The sequence below is a fragment of the Schistocerca americana genome, chromosome 7 (assembly GCF_021461395.2).
Source record: "Schistocerca americana isolate TAMUIC-IGC-003095 chromosome 7, iqSchAmer2.1, whole genome shotgun sequence".
Classification (NCBI taxonomy): domain Eukaryota; kingdom Metazoa; phylum Arthropoda; class Insecta; order Orthoptera; family Acrididae; genus Schistocerca; species Schistocerca americana.
The window spans coordinates 594,683,992-594,704,935 of NC_060125.1; the positions used below are offsets into that span (position 1 = coordinate 594,683,992).

Here is a 20,944-nt window from a genome sequence, read left to right on the forward strand (position 1 = left end):
ATCTGGTTTGCCCAAGTCAAAGCTTCCCCTTCCAAGAATTTTTTCACAAATTTAATTTTCATATCATCTGGTGAGTGAGGTAAAAAACAATCCTTACAATACTGTATAAAATCAACGGGATGTAAGGGTCCATCTACCGAAAAGTGCTTCACTGGAATATTAGATACAAGATTGCATGTGTTGACATTGTGATTTTTGCTTTGAAATTCAATGTCGAAACTTTCAATTTCTTTGCTAAGTTCTGTGACAGATTTTTGTTTCTAAATCATTGCATTCTACTTTTTTTCTAGAGTAACCAAACGATTGTCAGTTTTTTGTTCTACAGTTTTTACTAAAACTTTTGTGTTCTCATCCAAATTTTTAATTTCCCTTTTTATCTCATTAAAATCAATTAAATTTCTTTCCCTATCGGCCAGTAACTCATTTTTTACAGTATTAATTTCATCGTTCAATTTAGCATCAATTTCTTTTACTTTTGCTTCCACAGATACAATTTTTTTCTCACCATTCCCAACCCTGTTCGAAAGATCACCCACTTGGGTATTGACTGGTTGGACTAGCAACAAAATGTTATCAATTTTTTCATCCCAGTATGTCTTATTGTTGTCAACTGATTGTTTAATTTCTTTCGTGAAATTTACAAAAAAACTTTTTAAATCAAATTGATCGGTTCTTTCTGTTTCATTTGACCTGTCCTGATTTTCAAATTCTATTAAATTACTGTTTTCTACTTTAGGCACAATACTCTCGAAAATCTCATAAGTCAGTGTGAAGAAAAAAAAATTTAAACACAACAGTAGAAAACAAGATAAAAATATTGTTTTAACAACATACGAGGGTTTCGTGACTTATCTGGAACTCTCTTCTACTGTTGCAAATCCATGTTTTCCATCCATGTGATTGTTGACCAAAATTCTTGAAATTCCTTCTTCTGTCGCAAATTATATTTTTTGCCGAAACATTTCTTCTCCAAAACTTTTACTTCACGATGAACACAAGTACTGTAACACACATTCTGAAAAACTGGTATTAACACACAAAAATTTTCTTCTTCTTAGCACTGTTGAAGATCATGTGAACACAATATCCCGGCTACAGTCCACAGTTGAAATATGCTCACTATTTTTTATATACTTGAATTTAGCATATTTCGTGACAGTACTCACTTTTCCGTAAAATGTTTATAAGATGATATTTGACTTTTCTGTGTTGGCTTCAGTCGTCTAGTGAAAGTATGATTCCACAATGCTGTTTCGTCGACTGCAGAAATGACCTGGTTCAATGCGTTTGCCTCATTTTTGGTGCTTCAAATACCATTTCTTCGAATGTGGTTCCTTCTTGATGTATATATAAAAAAAGTAGTAACATAATTCATATTTCCTGTTCACTTGCAAATTATTTTAACGGGGACCTGCACATTTTTCCACTGTTGCACACACCAAGAGTTCACTGCCGACTGGCTACGGTCAAAGATGACTCCAGTGTCAAAGACATTTCACACAACACACAAGCTTCCACTTGTAACCAGTCTCTTTGATATTCTTCATCACATCTACTAATATTAATCAATATGCTGCCACTCTCAAACATATAAGCAAATTAGCATAAAATAAGGCAAATTATAATTCACAAAAAATATTCTGACAAACATATAAGAAAACATTTAAAACCTCCGTCATTAGATTTGGTATCGACAAATCCGGTAGAAAATAACACATCTCCCAGATCCATTACAACCCTTAGTGACACATGCAACGTCCAGTCTCTATTGAAGCTCTATGTATGATAGGTGTTACATATCCACATCAGCTGTAGCAATGGGAGCAACAGTGTAGTTGACAGGCATTTAGTGGTCCCTATCTTTGGCACACCTCATGGAAAGAAGTCCATCAGTGTACGGTCAGACAACCATATTTGCAAGTTTCTTTGAACCTCCATCTCTGATTTGGTCTGAATAAACCATGCCACACACTGAGCTGTTTCTCGAATTACTGTTGGTATGCTTCACTCACAAGAATTTGGAGCACACACATACAAAACTTTGCTTCTCTGTCACATAATCCAAAGATGGTGTAAATATCTTAATTAGTTTGGATGCTGTAACACATGAAAGTTGTAGCATACTTTTTGAGACATCCCATACATGAAACAGCCAACACAATATGCGTAACAGGAGAAAAAGTATAGTGCGTTTTACATGAGAAATTAACTCTGAGATTACTGTTTGTAAGATAAAAGTGACACTTGATGAATGTCCACCAAAAGTAAATGCAAAAATTAATTTTGTCTAGCAGTGTTTGGATCAATGATGTACTTTCGAGTGTTCAAGCAAACTGTTGATTGCACTGCCTGAAGTACAGTCACAAAATGAAATGCGATGAGATCAATATCATGGTGCAAACAGAAAATTTATGCACCAGTGTAATTAAGGAGTCTATCACAGTAAAGATGTCAAAAATATTTAATAGACTGAACAGAGTTCTAAATTTAAGCATGGCTTGGGACCCACACTCAGTTTATCAAGATATCCCCAGCCATCTCGTCCATCAGATCTGAAAAAAAAAACAGACTTGAACTTGGTGATAAATAGTGACACATAACTCAATAATTCTAGCAGGTTGAAGTTTAGGCAGTGAATATACATAATGACCCAACTCAACAGCACCTGAAGAAAATGCAAGGTTGCTCCGTGAAATATGGTGCAGAAAAATGGAATCAACAACTCCTGATTTTTTTTCCTGAGTGTTCAGCCAGGTTAGTGTCATACATATGGTGTGATATTTTGGCAAACTGAAGATGGAAACAAATCAATTTGCTGAAATATCACGAAATTTGCTGAAATATCACACAATTGGCACTATGCCACCCAGCTGAATACCCAGTAACATTTCAGAATAATTGTATACCAGGAAAGCGTAACAATTCAACTCAGCTGAACACTCGAAAGCACTCTGTTAATTAATCACACTGAGAAAACCTGAGAAATCATAAGTCTGTATTATGTTAAGAGATGAAGCCAGTGAGCTCTGGGGTACTAAAGGAAAATTTTTATAACTGTTAACTTGCAAACAGAAAGAGTAATAACTGGTGAGTACTATGTAATCTTATGGATCAGCCGGAGGAAAATAAGTGAATAAAAACATGAACTGGTAAAGAAAGGAAAAAAACCTCTTTCTCATCATGATTGATAATGATAGTGGAAAACTGACGGATTTGAACTATGTGATGTTGAAACATCTATTGTATTCACGAGTTTTGATAGCCTCTGACTTCTACCAATTTGTTGCTGGAAACTCGTCGAGTCTAGTGTCATGATTATGCAAGTTATAAATGGTTACTTTGCAGACCTTTCTTAAAGGTACTGCAGGAATGGAATCTGCTGACTGAAAAAGTGCTGAATGAGTTGTGTTGACCTAAAAGAGACTACATTAAAAAATTACCCTCTTGACCTAAAGCATTATTTCGCTGCTAGTTTAATAACTTTCCATTTGTCATCATTTATTATACTTATTTTCAAACAATTATGAAAATTGTCACTTCCCCTAAACTCTACTGAATTTTTGTATTATTAAAGTACTGAAATTGGACCTGTATGTACTTCTTCTTGTATGCTTATAACCTTTTCATGTTTCAGGCTGAGTGAGAGAACATATTCTCTTTGGGGCTATATGGCAAATCATATGAACGAGTACATTAATCCACTCTACTGTTCAGAAGGGACATCTGATATGCTTTCTCCAAATTTGGCACCACAAAATATACGGTTTTGGAGAGGAATGTACTGTCGCTTTGAAAGTGGTGTCCACCCACGTGAACCATTGGGTGATTTGTTATTGGCCACTTGTGATCATAGTGCTTCTCTTGAGGATCACATAAAACAGCTTAACAAGGTATTTAGTTTGAAAACTAAATCCTATATAATGTAATACCATCCTAAAATGTTTGTTACAAAGAGCCTCTCTCAGCACAGAAGTCAGAGGGAGCTACTTAATGTTCTGTTACAGAGAGGGATGGGGGCAGATATATAGTGAAAAACTACAGTTAAAAATAAATTGGAGGTGGAGTGCAAAACTGTAGCTTCTTAATGCTATACAGATGAAACATAGGATCTGATGCTTGAAAGACCAAGAAACCTTGGTGCCCTTTGTAATAGCATGACATGTCTTGAAGTGTCATGTGGTGTCACGAGCTCTACTTTCACATGTTACTGTAGTAAATATATATATTGGAGAACTTAATTTCCTCCCTTTGGTGTTGAAACAAAACAGCCACATATTTTGTCTCTGTTATTACTTCATTTTGTTACATAAACTTCCACTAACATTGTCGCCGCCACCACCACCACCAACACCAACACCAGGGGGTTACATATGACAAACAATATGCACTGTACAAGAACTATGCATCAAACACTGGTGACACACTGGGCTTCTACAGCACATGCTTGCATGTCTGAAGGTACATTGAGTCGTTATTCTTAATAACACAGTTACTGCAGTATCATATTTATCCACCAATACCAGTCTGCGACATTTCATTTGAAATGTCCTTCCCTGTACAGGAATTACGTTAACATGTGTTGACTGCTCGTTGTTTTTGTAGTCTTCAGTCCAGAGACTGGTTTGATGCAGCTCCCCATGCTACTGTATCCTGCACTAGCTGCGTCGTGTCCAAGTAACTATTGCACCCTACATCCTTCTGAATCTGCTTAGTGTTTTCATCTCTCGGTCTCCCTCTACGATTTCTACCCTCCACACTGCCCTCCAATACTAAATTGGTGATCCCTTGATGCCTCAGAGCATGTCCTACCAACCGATCCCATCTTCTAGTCAAGTTCTTCCACAAATTTATCTTCTCCCCAATTCTTCAGTACCTCCTCATTAGTTATGTGATCTACCCATCTAATCTTCACCATTCCTTCTTGTGTGAACTAGTTATCGTCCATGCTTCACTTCCATATATGGCTACACTTTCAGCAAAGATTTCATGACAATTAAATCTACACTCGATTTTAAAAAAATTTCTCTTCTTCAAAAACACTTTTCTTTCCATTGCCCGTCTACCTTTTATATCCTCTCTACTTCGACCATAATCAGTTATTTTGCTCCCCAAATAACAAAACTCATCTACTACTGTAAGTGTTTCATTTCCTAATGTAATTCCCTCAGCATCACCTGATTTAATTAGACTATTTTCCATTATTCTCGTTTTGCTTTTGTTGATGTCCCTCTTATGTTCTCCTTTCAAGACACTGTCCATTCCGTTCAACTGCTCTTCCAGGTCATTTGCTCTCTCTGGCAGAATTACAATGGCATCGGCGAACCTCAAAGTTTTTTTATTACTTCTCCATGGATTTTAATTCTTCTCAAAATTTTTCTTTTGTTTCCCTTACTGCTTGCTCAATATACAGATTGAATAACATCGGGCATAGGCTACAATCTTGTATCACTCCCTTCCCAATCACTGCTTCCCTTTCATGCCCCTCGACTCATATAACTGCCATCTGTTTTTTGTACAAATTGTAAATAGCCTCTCGCTTCCTGCATTTGATCCCTGCCACCTTCAGAATTTGAAAGAGAGTACTCCAACAATATTGCCAAAAGCTTTCTCTCAGTCTACAAATGCTAGAAACGTAGGTTTGCTTTTCCTTAAAATCTATCTTCTAAGATACGTCGTAGGGTCAATATTGCCTCACGTATTCCAACATTTCTACTGAATCCAAACTGATCCTCCCCGAGGTTGGCTTCTACCAGTTTTCCCATTCGTCTGTAAAGAATTTGTGTTAGTATTTTGCAGCCATGACTTATTAAACTGATAGTTCGTTAATTTTCACATCTGTCAACACCTGCTTTCTTTGGGATTGGAATTATTATATCCTTCTGAAAGTCTGGGGGTATTTCGACTGTCTCGCACATCTTGCTCACCAGACGGTAGAGTTTTGTCAGGACCGGCTCTCCCAAGGCCTTGTTTCGACTAAGGTCTTTCAGTGCTCTGCCGAATTCTTCATGCAGTATCATATCTCCCATTTCATCTTGATGTATGTCCTCTTCCATTTCCATAACATCGCCCTCGTATAGACTCTCTATATACTCCCTCCACCTTTCTGCTTTCCCTTCTTTGCTTAGAACTGGTTTCCATCTGAGTTCTTGATATTCATACAAGTGGCTCTCTTTTCTCCAAAGGTCTCTTTAATTTTCCTGTAGGCAGTATCTATCTTACCCCTAGTGAGACAAGCCTCTACATCCTTACATTTGTCCTCTAGCCATCCCTGCTTAGCCATTTTGCACTTCCTGTCGATCTCATTTTTGAGACGTTTGTATTCCTTTTTGCCTGCTTCATTTACTGCATTTTTGTATTTTCTCCTTTCATCAATTAAGTTCGATATCTCTTCTGTTAGCCAAGGATTTCTACAAGACCTCATCTTTTTATCTACTTGCTCCTCTGCTGATTTTACAATTTCATCTTTTAAAGCTATCCATTCTTCTTCTACTGTATTCCTTTCCGTGTTTCTTGTCAATCATTCCCTAATGCTCTCTCTGAAACTCTCTACAACCTCTGGTTCTTTCAGTTTACCCAGATCCCATCTCCTTAAACTCCCACCTATTCCCAGTTTCTTCAGTTTTGATCTACAGTTCATAACCAATAGATTGTGGTCAGATTACAGATCTGCCCCTGGAAATGCCTCAGAATTTAAAACCTGGTTCCTAAATCTCTGTCTTACTATTATATAAACTGTCTGAAACCTTCCAGTGTCTCCAGGCCTCTTCCATGTATACAACCTTCTTTCATGATTGACTGCTCGTATAAAACAGGAAATACTAGTAGGTACTACTTTTTTCACAAATTACCATTAATATAACTTTTACCTACCTGATACATCATTTCTCCATCCCTTCAACTATTCATCATCAAACCTGCTGTCATCCAGCCCTTTTCCTGAACTCGTAAATGAATTCCATGTAGGGCAATCTCCTTTGGTAATGTCTTCCTTTTAAAGATTACACGTGGTGGAAGTTCATTGCCATCTGCTGTAATGCAAATCACTGTGCACCTTAGTTTCTCTGTTACAATTATATTCACTGGGACACTTTTTTGAGCCAGTTGGAACTATGGTGGTGGTGGTGTGGGACGTATCAGAACACATTGGTGTCTGGTCAGCATTACCGACATGGGAGAGCAAATAGTCATATTGCTGTCACACTTACGTAATGATGGAATTCAATTACCTTATCAGTGTAGTCTCAAGGTAAGTGCTGGCTCAAAGATGTTCTCCTTTGTAGAATGAGAATTTGCCATCTCATAAAACGAAACACCCAACTAATTCTTGCTTTAAAATCCTTTCTGTCAGTGTTGAGCATGGCAAGTATCTCGTGAGCTTTGTTCTGAATCATTTAATAAGAGATAGTACAACCATCATTTCTAAACTCATTGACATGAGCAATTACACAATTATCAGTTTTGGGGATATTTCCAGTTTCAGGCCCACAGAAAGATTTGGAGCTTGCCTTTGCAGCCATGAGTTTATCTTTTTGTCTCCGCCAGTATCATATTGAATTAGGATCAGTGGAGAAATGTCTTTCTGCAGCTTTTACTCCATTTGTATCGGCATAAAATAACACTTTTAATTTAAATTTTACTGTGTAATTTGAATATTTTGACATTATGACAACTTGCAACAACTGACCCAGAAATACGTCTGCAACTTCAGTTTTCAAATTTACGATATTTTGTGACAATAGAAGTATTCTTATGCCAAGTATCACTCTGTCCAATAAGAACAAACGAGGATAGGGAATTACGGGTGATATTAAGAAAATATCAAAGATATTAACACTTTGCAGTCTGGCAATACCACAGTGGTGTTGTGAGCATAGTATCGCTCAGTGGCCGGTGACAGCACTTTAGTATCTCTTTCATTCTGTTGGTGTTTTGTTTAGATAACAATAAGTTACACACAGCAACAAGTTTTTTGTTTTTATAACTACTTGTACACTTTCATCATGGGAAATGAAAGAGACAATATGATCATTTATGATGAATGCACGGATGTCTTGTCTGACATTCCGGACAACTTGGCCAATTGGGAAGAAGACATTGGATATCAAAAAAATGAAAGTGAAGCATAATCATCGAAAGATAGTGAAATACGTCCAAGAAGAATTTGGCGAACACTATAGTTGCCAACTGATTCGGATGAATCAGACGAAGAAGACAAACTATGATTTACTGAGGACCAGTAATAAACTTGAAGAATCTTCAGATCCACACATTTCCCAAAGATACACAGTGCAGCAAGGATATTGTAGAATGATATATTGGGAACGATGTATTTGAATATATTAGCAATGAAACCAACAAGTGCTACAGTCAAAATTGCAATAGAAGGAAACTGGATTAAAAAATGCCAAATTTGTTAATAGTATGAAAGTGGTTCTCTCTCCAGTATTATGAAAAGGATAAATTGACACTCACCGTAAAGATGACATGTTGAGTTGCAACAGGTGCTATGAAAAGACTGTTACACGTGGAGCTTTCAGCCAAAGCCTTCTTCAGAAAGGAAAACACACACACACATTCAAGTAAGCAAGCACATCTCCTGCACACATGACCACTATCTCCATCTGCTCCAACTAGAATGCAACTATGCCATGCTGCAGCACCACTCCTGAGTGGGACAGGGATAGCAGGGTACAAGTGGGGGGGAAGAAGTCGGTGCAGCCTGATAGAACATGCAGAGACTAGATGCTGGCAGGACAAGGCTGCCAGGTGTAGCGTCAGGAGGCTGTGGGAGAGGAGAGGAGGGGAGGGTAGAACAGGAAAGGAGAAGTGCAGAAAAAGACTAGTAGATGCATTGGCAGGGAGTGGCACACAGTGAGGGTGAGGAGTTGTGAATTGGGAGGAGGTGATAGCACAGATGGATGGAAACTGTTGGGTGGTGGCTGTGGGGCCAGTAGGTTACCATAGTTTGAGGCCAGGGTTACCTCAGAAATGGAGACTGTGTTGTGAGGATAAGTCCCATTTGCACGCTTTAGAAATGCTGGTGGTGGAGGGTAGGATCCCAGTGGCCTGGGTCTGAAGCAGCCATTGAAATCAAGCACATTATGTTCAGCTGCATGTTGTGCTGCAGGGTGGTCCACTTTGCTCTTGGCCACAGTTTGGTGGCGGCCATTCATCCTGGTGGGCAGCTGGTTGATAGTGACACCAATATAAGAAGCTGTGCAGTGATTGTGGCAGAGCTGGTGTGTGACGTGGCTGCAGTCACAGGCAGCCCAGTCTCTGATGGGATGGGATAAGGCTGTGACAGAATTAGAATAGTAAGTGCTGGGTGGGTTTATTGGAAAAGTCTTGCACCTTGGTCTTCCACAGGTATATGATCCGTGAGGCATGGGGTTGGGCTTGGGAGTGGCATAGGGATCGAGTAGGATGTTTTTTAGTTTGGGTGGGTGACAGAACATCACTTTAGGAGGGATGGGAAGGGTCTTGGATAGAATATCCCTCATTTTAGGGCATGATGATAGATAATCAGAGCTCTGATGAATGATGTGGTACTTATGGGAAGTATCTAAGGCTTTAAACTGGGACTGGAGATTATGTTGGACTCCTGGGATGGGTTTACTCTGGCAGAGTCTATAGGTGGAGGAGTGGTTCATAACCAAAGTGGCGGAGTCACTGTCTGCAGGCAGGATGATTAGGTCAGGATCTGCTCCGAGCCTTTGTATGGCTTTCATTTCTTCCGCTGAAATATTGGTGTTCTGAGGAAGGGACGTGTGGAAGGATGGTGAGGCCAGGTTGGAAGTAAGGATTTTCTGGAAGGTGACCAGGGTGTGGTTAGGTGGGAGGGGGGGGGGGGGGACGATGGTTGGATGGTGATTTGAACTGGGGATGTAGGGTTCAGTATTAGGATTAGTTTGGCCTTGGTTTGAGGAATTATTGCTCATGAAGGTTTTCTATTTGAAGGATCAGGAGAAAGAGAGGAGGTCTTCGACAAGTCCAGCATGTTTACATTTTGCCATTGGACTGAAAGTCAGACCTTTGGATATGACTGAAACTTCTATGGAGCTGAGTATTTTGGTGAAAATGTTAACAACAGTGTTCTGGAATTGTTTCGGCTCTGGGTTTAATGGAGTGCTGATAGAAAGTTTAGGGGGGCTGTGGCAATTTGAGGAGGTCAGTCAGGCAGGGTTTAGGTGGTACAGGGATGGATGAGGAACACTTTGGGTAGGATAGGGGGAGGTGATGTCTGGAATGCTGTTCCAGGTGCTGTAGTGTAATGGATCCAATATGAGAGATGTGATGTACATAGTAGAGAGTGCACAGTAGCAGTATTCTGTCGAGGAAGCAGAAGTGGTTCTGGAATGCTTGTGCTGTGGAGATGCATTTTTGCAGTACCAGATTTGTGAGGTACAGACTTGCAGAATCTGATAAGGTGATGGTCATTGTAAAAGTAGGGGTGGGATCCAGAGATAGGAATTTTGAGGGTTAGTTTGTGGGGGATTCTGTGGTTTAGCCAGTGTTTAAGGAAAATGATGTCAGGCTGGGTTTTAGCGAGGGAAAGGGATAACTGGAAATGATGTAGAAAATGGGCATATGAAGAGAGCTGGGTAACAGAATGAGATGCATGGAAATAAGTACAGGTATGTAAAAATACCACAAATACATAACAATGTGCACAAGCACAAACACATACATAAAAAATGTACAAAAATATGAGGAAAAAGAATGGAGTAGCTGATATACAGAAGTGTGTGCATGTTGAGATAAGGGTGAAAGGGGCCGGGAGAGATTGGTTAGGTCATGGTGCACAAATTTGTGTGGCACGGGTTGGTGTGGAAAATAACATGCAAAGAATACATGAGAATGAGCTAGAAAATATGATCAGAAGGAATAATTATAATTATCAATGGGAAGGATTTGTGGTATGAGATGTTGCACCAGCAGTCGGTGCAGTCAAATAGCCGTATGTTGTGTATAGTTGAGACTGTTGGTACTGTTCGGATGTCAGAGCATGTGTGGTTTGGAAGGAGATGAAAAAACACAGGAAATTAGAAAGAACAGACATGGAGTAGAGTAATGCTTTAGAGAGTGGTAAAAGGAAAATAACACTGGGCTGTGGGATGGAAGAAAACTGTTAGACAAAATCGGCCAATGTAAAGTCCAGGTTGGGATATCACAGGATTATGAAAGACAGATTGCTACTCATCATGAAGGTGACATATTGAATTGCAGACACACACAGTGGAAGGACTGTTACACATCAAGCTTTCAGCCAAAGCCTTCGTCAGACTTTAGATTGGAGCACACAAACACAAGCCCGCTATCTCTTGCTGCTTCAGCCACAAACCAACTGTGTCATGTCACAACCTATTTATGGACCATCTAGAGGAAACCTCCCTAGCCTCCGTAACATCTCAAACCCCTGGTGTGGTTCAGGTTCTTTGATGATATCATCATTATGTGGACTCAGGAAAGTGCAACATATCCTCATTCTTCACAATCTCAACACCTTGTCTCCCATCCACTTCACCTCGCATGCCACGGTCCTGTACGGTGACCACCACCTCCGTGATGGCTCCAGCCACACCTCTGTCCACATTAAAACTACGAACCATCAACAGTATCTGCATATTGACAGATATCATCCCTTCTCCACACCAAAAATTCCCTCCCATTTAGCCTGGCCACCTGGGGACAGAATATCTGCAGTGACAAAAACTCCCTTCCGCAGTATGCTGGAGGTCTCACAAAAGCCTTCAGCAGGCAGGCACTTTTCCCCAGACCTAGCCCCCAAACAGATTTCTGGTGCCAGATCCCCACACGGCCCCAGTCCTCCCACTACTACCAAGAACCAGCTACAAAGGAGCAGCCTCTTTGTCACCCAGTACTATCCCGGACTGGAACAACTGAACCACATCCTTCATCAGGACTTTGGTCGGATGTCACTCATGATGATAGATAATCAAAGATCCATTCCGTCCTTTCTAAGGTGCTGTTCTGTCACCCATCCACCCTCCACAACTTCCTAGTTGATCTCTGTGCCACCCCCAGTCACAGTCCCTTGCCACTGGGATCATATCCCTGTGGAAGACCCAGCTGGAAAACTTGCCAAACACACACACCCAGCACTCCTATTCCAGTCCTGTCACAGATTTATCCTACCCCATCAGACCCCAGGCCACTTGTGGAATAAGCCATGTCATATACCAGCCCTGCTGCAATCATCAAACAGCTTTTAATATTGCTATGACTACCAACCAGCTGTCTAGCAGGATGGATGGCCTCCACCAAAGTGTGGCCAGGAGCAATGTGGACCACCCTGTGGTGCAATATGCAGCTGAACATAAAACACTGGGTGTCAGTGGCTGCTTCACAACCCGAACCATCAGAATTGTCCCCTCTACCACCAGCTTCTGTCTTTCCTGAACTGTGGAGATGGGAGTTACCCTTACAACATGTTCCAAGCTTCTGAATTCATCCTGGCCTCAATATATGGTAACTTAATGTTCCCACACCCTCCACCCAACAGTTTCCACTTCACCGGCCTCTCTCTTTCCAACAAGCCTCCCAATGTTGTGTCTGGTAGCCTTATCCTGCCGCCATCTATATCCTGCACGCTCTGCCAGACTGTACTGGTTCTCTCCCACCACCTGTACCCTGCTATCATTTCCACTGCCCACTCCTGACTGGTGCTTTGCAATATGACACAGTTGCATTCTGGCGGAGCGGCTACTGATAGCAGTTGTGTGTGTGTGTGTGTGTGTGTGTGTGTGTGTGTGTGTGTGTGTGTGTGTTTTCCTTTCTGAAGAAGTCTTTGGCTGAAAGCTCAATGTATAACACTCTTATTGTTGTGCCTGTGTGCAATCAATGTGTAGTCTTTATGGTGAGTAGCAATCTAGCTTTTTCGTAATGGACTTTCAATTGTTTTTGTCTCTCCAGCAGAACAGAATTTAGAACATTTGTATTATATGTAATATAATTTTGTTAGGAAGTCTTTCCTGAAAGTATATATCAACAACATAACCAGAGTGATATGTTGGTAGTAAACAGAGGAGACAAGAAAAGAATAGAAACTTTTGAAAAGTGGTGATGCAGAAGAATGCTGAAGATTAGTTGGATAGATCTGGTAACTAATGAGGTGGTACTTAATTGAATCATAGAGGGAAGTAATTCATGGTGCAACTTGACTAGGAGAAGGGATTGGTTGAATAGGACACTTGCTGAGACATCAAGAAATAGCTAATTCGCCACTGGAAGAAAGTGTGTAGGATAACAATTGTAGAGGGAGGCCATGGCCACAGTACAGCAAGTGAGTTCAAATGGATGTAGGGTGCATTAACAAGCACTGGAAACTCCAGGCTGGAATAACAAAAATCTAAGGAATGTATTGTCGCTACTTTCCATAAAGATGACCTGTGAGTTGCAGACAGGCACAACAAAAAGACTGTTACACATGCAGCTATTGGCCAAGGCCTTCCTCAGCAAAGAAAACGTACTAACATTCACACAAGCAAGCACGTCATGCACACTCGGCTGTCACCACTGTCAGCTTTGACCAGACTGAGACTGTCGCATGAATATCAATCTGGAGTGGGGCGGGGAAGAGTGTGGGGTAGCAGGGTATGGGTGAGGGAAGAGAAAAGTGTTGTCTGGCAGGGCACACAGGCACTAGAGACTGCCAGGTGCAGCATCAGGAGGTGGGGTGTAGGGAGAAAAAGGCCTATAAACTCATCCGGAGTGGCCGAGCGGTTCTAGGCGCTTCAGTCTGGAACCGTGCGACTGCTACGGTCACAGGTTCGAATCCTGCCTCGGGCATGGATGTGTGTGATGTTCTTAGGTTAGCTAGGTTTAAGTAGTACTAAGTTCTAGGGGACTGATGACCTCAGATGTTAAGTCCCACAGTGTTCAGAGCCATTTGAACCATTTAATCTCCAATCCCTGCTTAAAGGGTTAGGCCTTTCCCAGAATCTCTTCCTTGAATCTATTTCCCTCTCCACCTCTATGAAAACCCACACAACACCTACATGCTCCCCAAAATTCACAAACCCAACAGGTCGGAACGTCCCATTGTAGCTGGTTATTGTGCCCTCACAGAAAGGATTTCGGCCTTCATTGACCAACACCTCCAAACAGTTTCCCCTTAATCTAGCCTCCCACGTCAAAGATACCAACCATTTCCTTCATCAACTGTCCTCCATATCCTTCCCCCCCTTTACCTCCTGGTTCCCTGCTGGCCACTGATGACACCACTTATGTATAAACCAACATCCCGAGTCCCATGGTCTGGTAACAGTTGAACACTACCTCTCCCAGTGTCTTTCACATTCCAAACCTAATATCTCATTTCTCATTCACCTAGCCAACATTGTCCTAATATATGACTACTTCTCCTTTGATGCAAAGGTACAAAAACAAATCTGCTTCGCAGCCCTGAGCACCCGCATGGGACCCTTGTATGCCACCCTGTTTATGGGTCATCTAGAGGAAACCTTCCTAGTCTCTCAGAACCCCAGTCTCCTGGTCTGGTTCAAGTTCATTGATAATATCTCAAGGCCAGGACACCTTATCCTCATTCTTTCAGAACCTCAACAGTTTCTCACCCATCCACTTCACCTGGTCCTTCTCAAACCAGCATGTCAACTTCTTAGATGTTGCTCTTCTCATCTCTGATGGCTCCATCCACACCTCTGTTCACATTAAACCCACCAGTCACCAACAGTACCTACATTTTAACAGCTGCCACTCCTTCCGCATCAAAAAGTCACTCCCATACAGCCTTGCTACCCGGGACGTATCTACAGTGACAAGAACTCAGCTCCCTTTCCCAGTATGCTGAAGTTCTTGTCAAGATCTTCACAGACAGGCACCACTCCTCGGATGTAGTTTGCAAGCAGATTTCCCATGCTGTTTCCCCACATGCCCCCAATCTTACCACCACCCCCAAGAGCCAGCTACAAAAGAGTGCCCCCTTAGTCACACAGTACCAGCCTGAAATGGAATAACTGAAACACATTCTTCATCAGGGCTCTGATTACATATCATGCCGTGAAATAGGGCATCCTACCCAAGATCCTTCCCACCCTCCTAAAATGGTGTTCCGTTCCCCACCCAGCCTCCACTACTTCCTAGTCCATCCCTATCCCACCCCCAATCCCAGCCACTTTCCACAGGATCATATACCTATAGGAGACCTAGGTGCAAGGCCTGACCTGTCCAACCACCCAGCACTTCTACCCCACCAGTGAAAGCAGCCATGTTGTGTACCAGCTCTGCAGCAATCGTATGACTACCAACCAGCTGTCCACCATGGTGAATGGCCCTGCCCAACTGTGGCCAAAAGCAAAGTAGACCACCCAGTGGCACAAAATGCTGTGGAACATAACATCCTTGATTTCAATGGCTGCTTCACAACTCGGGCCGTCTGGATCCTTCCGTCTACCACAAGCTTTTCTGCACTCCGCAGATGGAAGTTATCCTTACAATACAGTCTCTTCTCCTGAAATTCTCACAGCCTCAACTTACGGTAACTTACTGCCCTCACATCCTCCACCGAACAGTTTTTGCCCCCTTACCCTATCACATTCCCTCTCACATTCACTTATTCTCTTTGTGTGCCGCTCTCTGCCAATGTATCTCACCATCATTTCCCTTTTCCTGCTCCCCTCCTTTTCGTCTTCTCTCCTGTTCCGTTCTCCTCCATTTCCTCTCCTTTTCCACTTTCCTCCTTTTCCTGTCCTCTCGTTTTCCTCTCCTCTCGTTTTCCTCTCCTCTCCTCTCGTTTTCCTCTCCTCTCCTCTCGTTTTCCTCTCCTCTCCTCTCGTTTTCCTCTCCTCTCCTCTCGTTTTCCTCTCCTCTCCTCTCGTTTTCCTCTCCTCTCCTCTCGTTTTCCTCTCCTCTCCTCTCGTTTTCCTCTCCTCTCCTCTCGTTTTACTATCCTCTCCTCTCGTTTTACTATCCTCTCCTTTTGAACTCCCCATTGTCCTCTCCCCCTCCCCCCTCCCCCCACCACACACACACACACACACACACACACACACACACACACACACACACACACACACCACCTCCTGACACTGCCTGTGGCCTCTCTAGTCTCTGTGTGGGCTCTGCCAGACCATGCTCTTCTCTCTCCCCCACCTGTACCCTGCTATCCCTCCCCCCCTTCCTCACCCCACTCCAGATTGTTATTAGGTGGCAGTTGGATTCTGCTCAGATTTGTTAGTGGTTGTGGCCAACTGTGTGTGGGGTGTGTTTACTTGTGTGAAAGTGTATGTATATTTTCTTTGCAGAGGAGGGATTTGGCCAGTAGCTGCATGTGTAACAGTCTTCCTGTTGTGCCTGTCTACAACCCAGTAGGTCATCTTTGGAGTGAGTAGGAATCTACCCTATTCCTTATATTAATAATATTATGGGAAGGAAAGTTGCTACTCACCATATAACAGAGATGCTGAATCACAGATAGGCACAACAAAAAGACTCTCACAATTACACCTTTCGGCCATTAAGGCCTTCGTCAAAAATACACGCACACACACACACACACACACACACACACACACACACACACACACACACGCTCACACACTCACACAATCACACAAACACAACTCACACACATGACTGCAGTCTCAGGCAACTGAAAGCACACTGTGAGCAGCAGCACCAGTGCATGATGGGAGTGGCGACTGAGAAAGGAGGCGGCTGGGGTGGGGGGAGCATTAATGGCCGAAAGCTGTAATTGTGAGAGTCTTCTTGTTGTGCCTATCTGCGACTCAGCACCTTAGCTATATGGTGAGAAGTACTTTTCCTTCTCATAATATTGTTACATTCCATCCTGGATTTTTCATTGTTTGATTTTTGTCTGGTAGCTTTTTTTTTAATCCTAACCCAGTGCTGTTTTCCTTTGTTACTGTTTTCTTTTGCATCATTGTACTCAATGTCCGTCCCCTTTTCTCTTCTCTTCTGTGTTTCTCTTGTCACCTTACAAATCATGCTGCACACTGTACTTACGAGCCACACTGTATGAACCATCTCGGCTGCACACAACAGACAGCTACAAGACCACGCTGATTGGTGGTGCAGCATCTTATGTACCACATTACCCCCGCCAATGTAATTAATCCAATCTTTCAAATTGATCACTCTCCCTGTGTCATTTCCCATGTTTTTGCGTGTTAACTCCCATGCCTTTCCGGTGCCAGACGATCTTGTACATACTACGAATCCCTTCCCACCCCCCACACTTTCTCCATTCTATCCTAGTTCACTCGCAGTAATTCCACCATCCAGTCACATCTGCCATCCCCCTTCTTCACATTTATTCATTCTCAGACCTGCCACCCACAGTAATATATATTTTTATTAATTATTATTTACTTTGATCCTTGTGACTTCTCGTCAATTTTAGCGAGTTTTCGCCTATCCCTATTGTTGACTCCTTCGTATTTCATCTTGTTTCATCCTTTTCATGAATTTTCACACATATTTGGGTGTATTTTTGTATGTAATTCTACTCCTTCCGTCTGCATCAGTACAGAAAAGTTTCCTTATCCCTAACGAGATCACAGTCCCACATACTGTGCCTGCTTTATTGCGTGGCTCATGGATTCCTCCCTAATGGCTCTACCATCAAATTACCCATCTCTGGCTGCCACCCCTCTTTTCACAATGACCTCCACCTGTTCAGATTCTACCAATCCTTGGGGCTCACCAACATAGACCTGCAAAACAATATCAACCAAGCCCAGACCTCCTTGCAGTACCTTCTCACCATTTGCAAAATTCTCCTGCTATGCTATTCAAAATTCCTGGAACCCATAACACACATTTCAGCTCTTGCCCTGCAGGAACTTGAGGAACATGCACAATGCCAGCTCAAAGAGCTCTCCATCCTGCTCACTTCCTACTCCCACCTTGGAGTATCACTGTCCACCACCTCTGCAGCCACCTCCAAACCTCTCCCACGTCCTCCCATAGCTGACAAACCCTGTCTCACAGGCCTACTACACTTTACCCATCCTCCAAATCTCCCTCCCACCAACGCACAGAATCCAGAACCTAAACAGACCCGCAACACAGTCATGAACCTTTCCTCCAGAAGCCTTAGCCCCACAGAAATATCAGTCCTTTCCAAAGACCTCACCTTTTGCCACACTCCCAAATCCAATCATGCAGGATTTGTTAAATACATTCTCTTGGTCCCTACAGTGGAAACACTTTTTTTGCCACCTACCCTACCAATCATACTCGGCCAAAGACCAATATTGAACCTTACCTAACTCAGTTCACTCCTCCACCCAACTGTGATCCACATCAGCTGCCCCCAAACCATCCCCTGTAAATTTCCCAGAATCCCTTAACCTCAAACCTTCCATCACCATCATCCCCCAAATCCCTCAACATGCAAACTAACCTTACATCTGCAGAAAGAACCACAGTCCGCTATCTAAAAATTGATCTTGACCTTATAATCCTACATGCAGACAAAGGCTTCATCACTGTTGTTTTGAACCGCAAGGATTATCTGGCAGGACTCTGCCAGCTCTCGGATACTTGCACCTACAAACCTTGCCTCAGTGACCTTATTCCAGTAATCCAGCAGAATCTACAGTCACTACCCAAATTCTTAGGCCCATCCCAGAACCTCAACCCAGAACCCATCACTCTACTCACCCCTACCACTCCTCACACTCCTACCTTCTACATGCTTCCTAAAGTCCGTAAACCTAACCACTCAAGACACCCCATTGTGGCTGGTTACTGTGCCACCACTGAGAGACACTCTGCTCTCGTAGACCAACACCTTCAACCTATTACCTGGAACCTACTCTCTTATATAAAAGATACCAACCATTTCGTCCATTGACTCTCTACAGCTCCTGTCCGTTTACCACACAATGCCCTGCTCGTCACTATTCATGCAACCTCCTTGCACACTAACATTCCTAATGCCAATGGCCTTACCGCTGTTGAACACTACTGTTCCCAACGCCTGATGGATTCCAAACCAACAACCTTCTTCCTAGTTGCCATGACCAACTATATTCTCACCCACATTGACTTCTCCTTTGAAGACATTACCTACAAACAAATCTGGGGTATGGTTATGGGCACCCACATGACACCGTCCGATGTCAACCTATTCATAGGCCATCTAGAGAAGTCCTTCCTAAAAACCCAAAATCCTAAACCCTCACCTAGTTCAGATTCATTGATGACATCTTTGATATCTGGATTGAAGGTGAGGACACCATGCTTACAGTCCTCTAGAACCGCTACAACTTCTCCCCCATTTGCTTCACCTGGTCCTACTCAACCCAACAAGCCACCTTCCCAGGTGTTGATGTCCACCTCAAAGATGGCTACATCAGTACCTCTGTCCATATCAAACCTGCTAACCACCAGTAATACCACCACTTCAACAGCTGCCACCTGTTCCATACGAAGAAGGCCCTTCCGTACGGCCTAGCCGCCTATGGTCGTCAGATCTACAGTGACGAGCAATCCGTCTTGAAATATACTGAGGGTCTCACTGAAGCCTTCACTGACCGTAATTATCCTCCCAACCTTTTACAAAAACAGATCTGCCATGCCTTATATTTCCAGTCTCCCACCACCTCCCAAAGTCCCACAGTCCGGCCACAGAGGAGCATTCCTCTCATAACTCAGTACCATCCGGTACTGGAGCAACTGAATTATATTCTCCGCCAGGGCTTCGATTACCTCTCGTTGTGCCCTGGAATGAGAAATGTCCTGCCCACTATCCATCCCATCCCTCCCACAGTGGTATTCTGCCGTCCACTGAACCTACACAATATACTCCTCCATCCTTACACAACCCCTGCTCCCAATCTCTTACCTCATGGCTCATACCCTTATAGTAGACCTTGATGCAAGACCTGTTCTATACATCCTCCCACCACCACCTACTCCAGTCAGGTCACTAACATCACCTATCCCATCAAAGGCAGGGCTACCTGTGAAACCAGTCACGTGGTTTACAAGCTAAGCTGGAACCACTATGTTGCATTCTATGTGGTCATGACAACTAACAAGCTGTCTGTCCGCATGAATGGCCACTGACTAACTGTGGCCAAGAAACAAGTGGACCACCCTGTTGCTGAACACGCTGCCAAACATGATATCCTTTATTTCAATGACTGCTTCACAGCCTGTGCCATATGGATCCTTCCCACCAACACTAGATTTTCTGAATTGCGCAGGTGGGAACTTTCCCTGGAATACATCCTACGTTCCCATAACCCTCATGGCCTCAACCTTCATTAGTCACTGTCCTCACCTATCAAGCCCCTTCCTTGTTCTCATTTAAGTGCTACAAAGCCATCATTCCACCGCCACACCTAGTCTTCTTATTTCTCTCCTTTTCCGCTAGTCCCCCACCCCCCCCCCCCCCCAACTCCCACCTATCCCCCACCCTTCGTCTAACCTGCAGCACTTCACTGTCCATCACCCCGACCATACTATGCCTCCCCCTCCCCGCCCCAGCCTCCTTCTTACCCCCAGCCAGTTGCCGCTCCCATCATGCACTGGTGCTGCTGCTCGCAGTGTGCTTTCAGTTTCCTGAGACTGCAGTCATGTGTGTGAGTTGCATTTGTGTGTGTGTGTGTGTGTGTGTGTGTGTGTGTGTGTGTGTGTGTATTGTTGTTGAAGGCCTTAATGGCCGAAAGCTGTAATTGTGAGAGTCTTTTTGTTGTGCCTATCTGCGACTCAGCATCTCCGCTATATGGTGAGTAGCAATTTTCCTTCTCATAATGTTGTTACATTACATCCTGGATTATCTATTTATGATGTTGTTGTAGGGTGCATTAGTTATTGTGAGGTAAAGATACTTGCCCCAGGTCAGAGAAATGTGGTTAGTGGGTCAAACCAGTATTCCAACTGAAGACGATGAACGACAACAACAACAACAATAACAACAACAACACAGATT

General features: G+C 43.0%; 1 protein-coding gene across 1 annotated transcript in view; it reads left to right on the top strand.

Annotated features, from left to right (window-relative positions):
- The window catches only part of LOC124622641 (myotubularin-related protein 6), a 442,887-nt gene that overhangs the window by 392,275 nt on the left and 29,668 nt on the right, over window positions 1-20,944 (top strand). Inside the window, exon 10 of the mRNA XM_047148418.1 lies at window positions 3,635-3,890. Within this exon, the coding sequence (XP_047004374.1) occupies window positions 3,635-3,890 (256 nt within the window). The remainder of the gene's footprint in view (window positions 1-3,634; window positions 3,891-20,944) is intronic.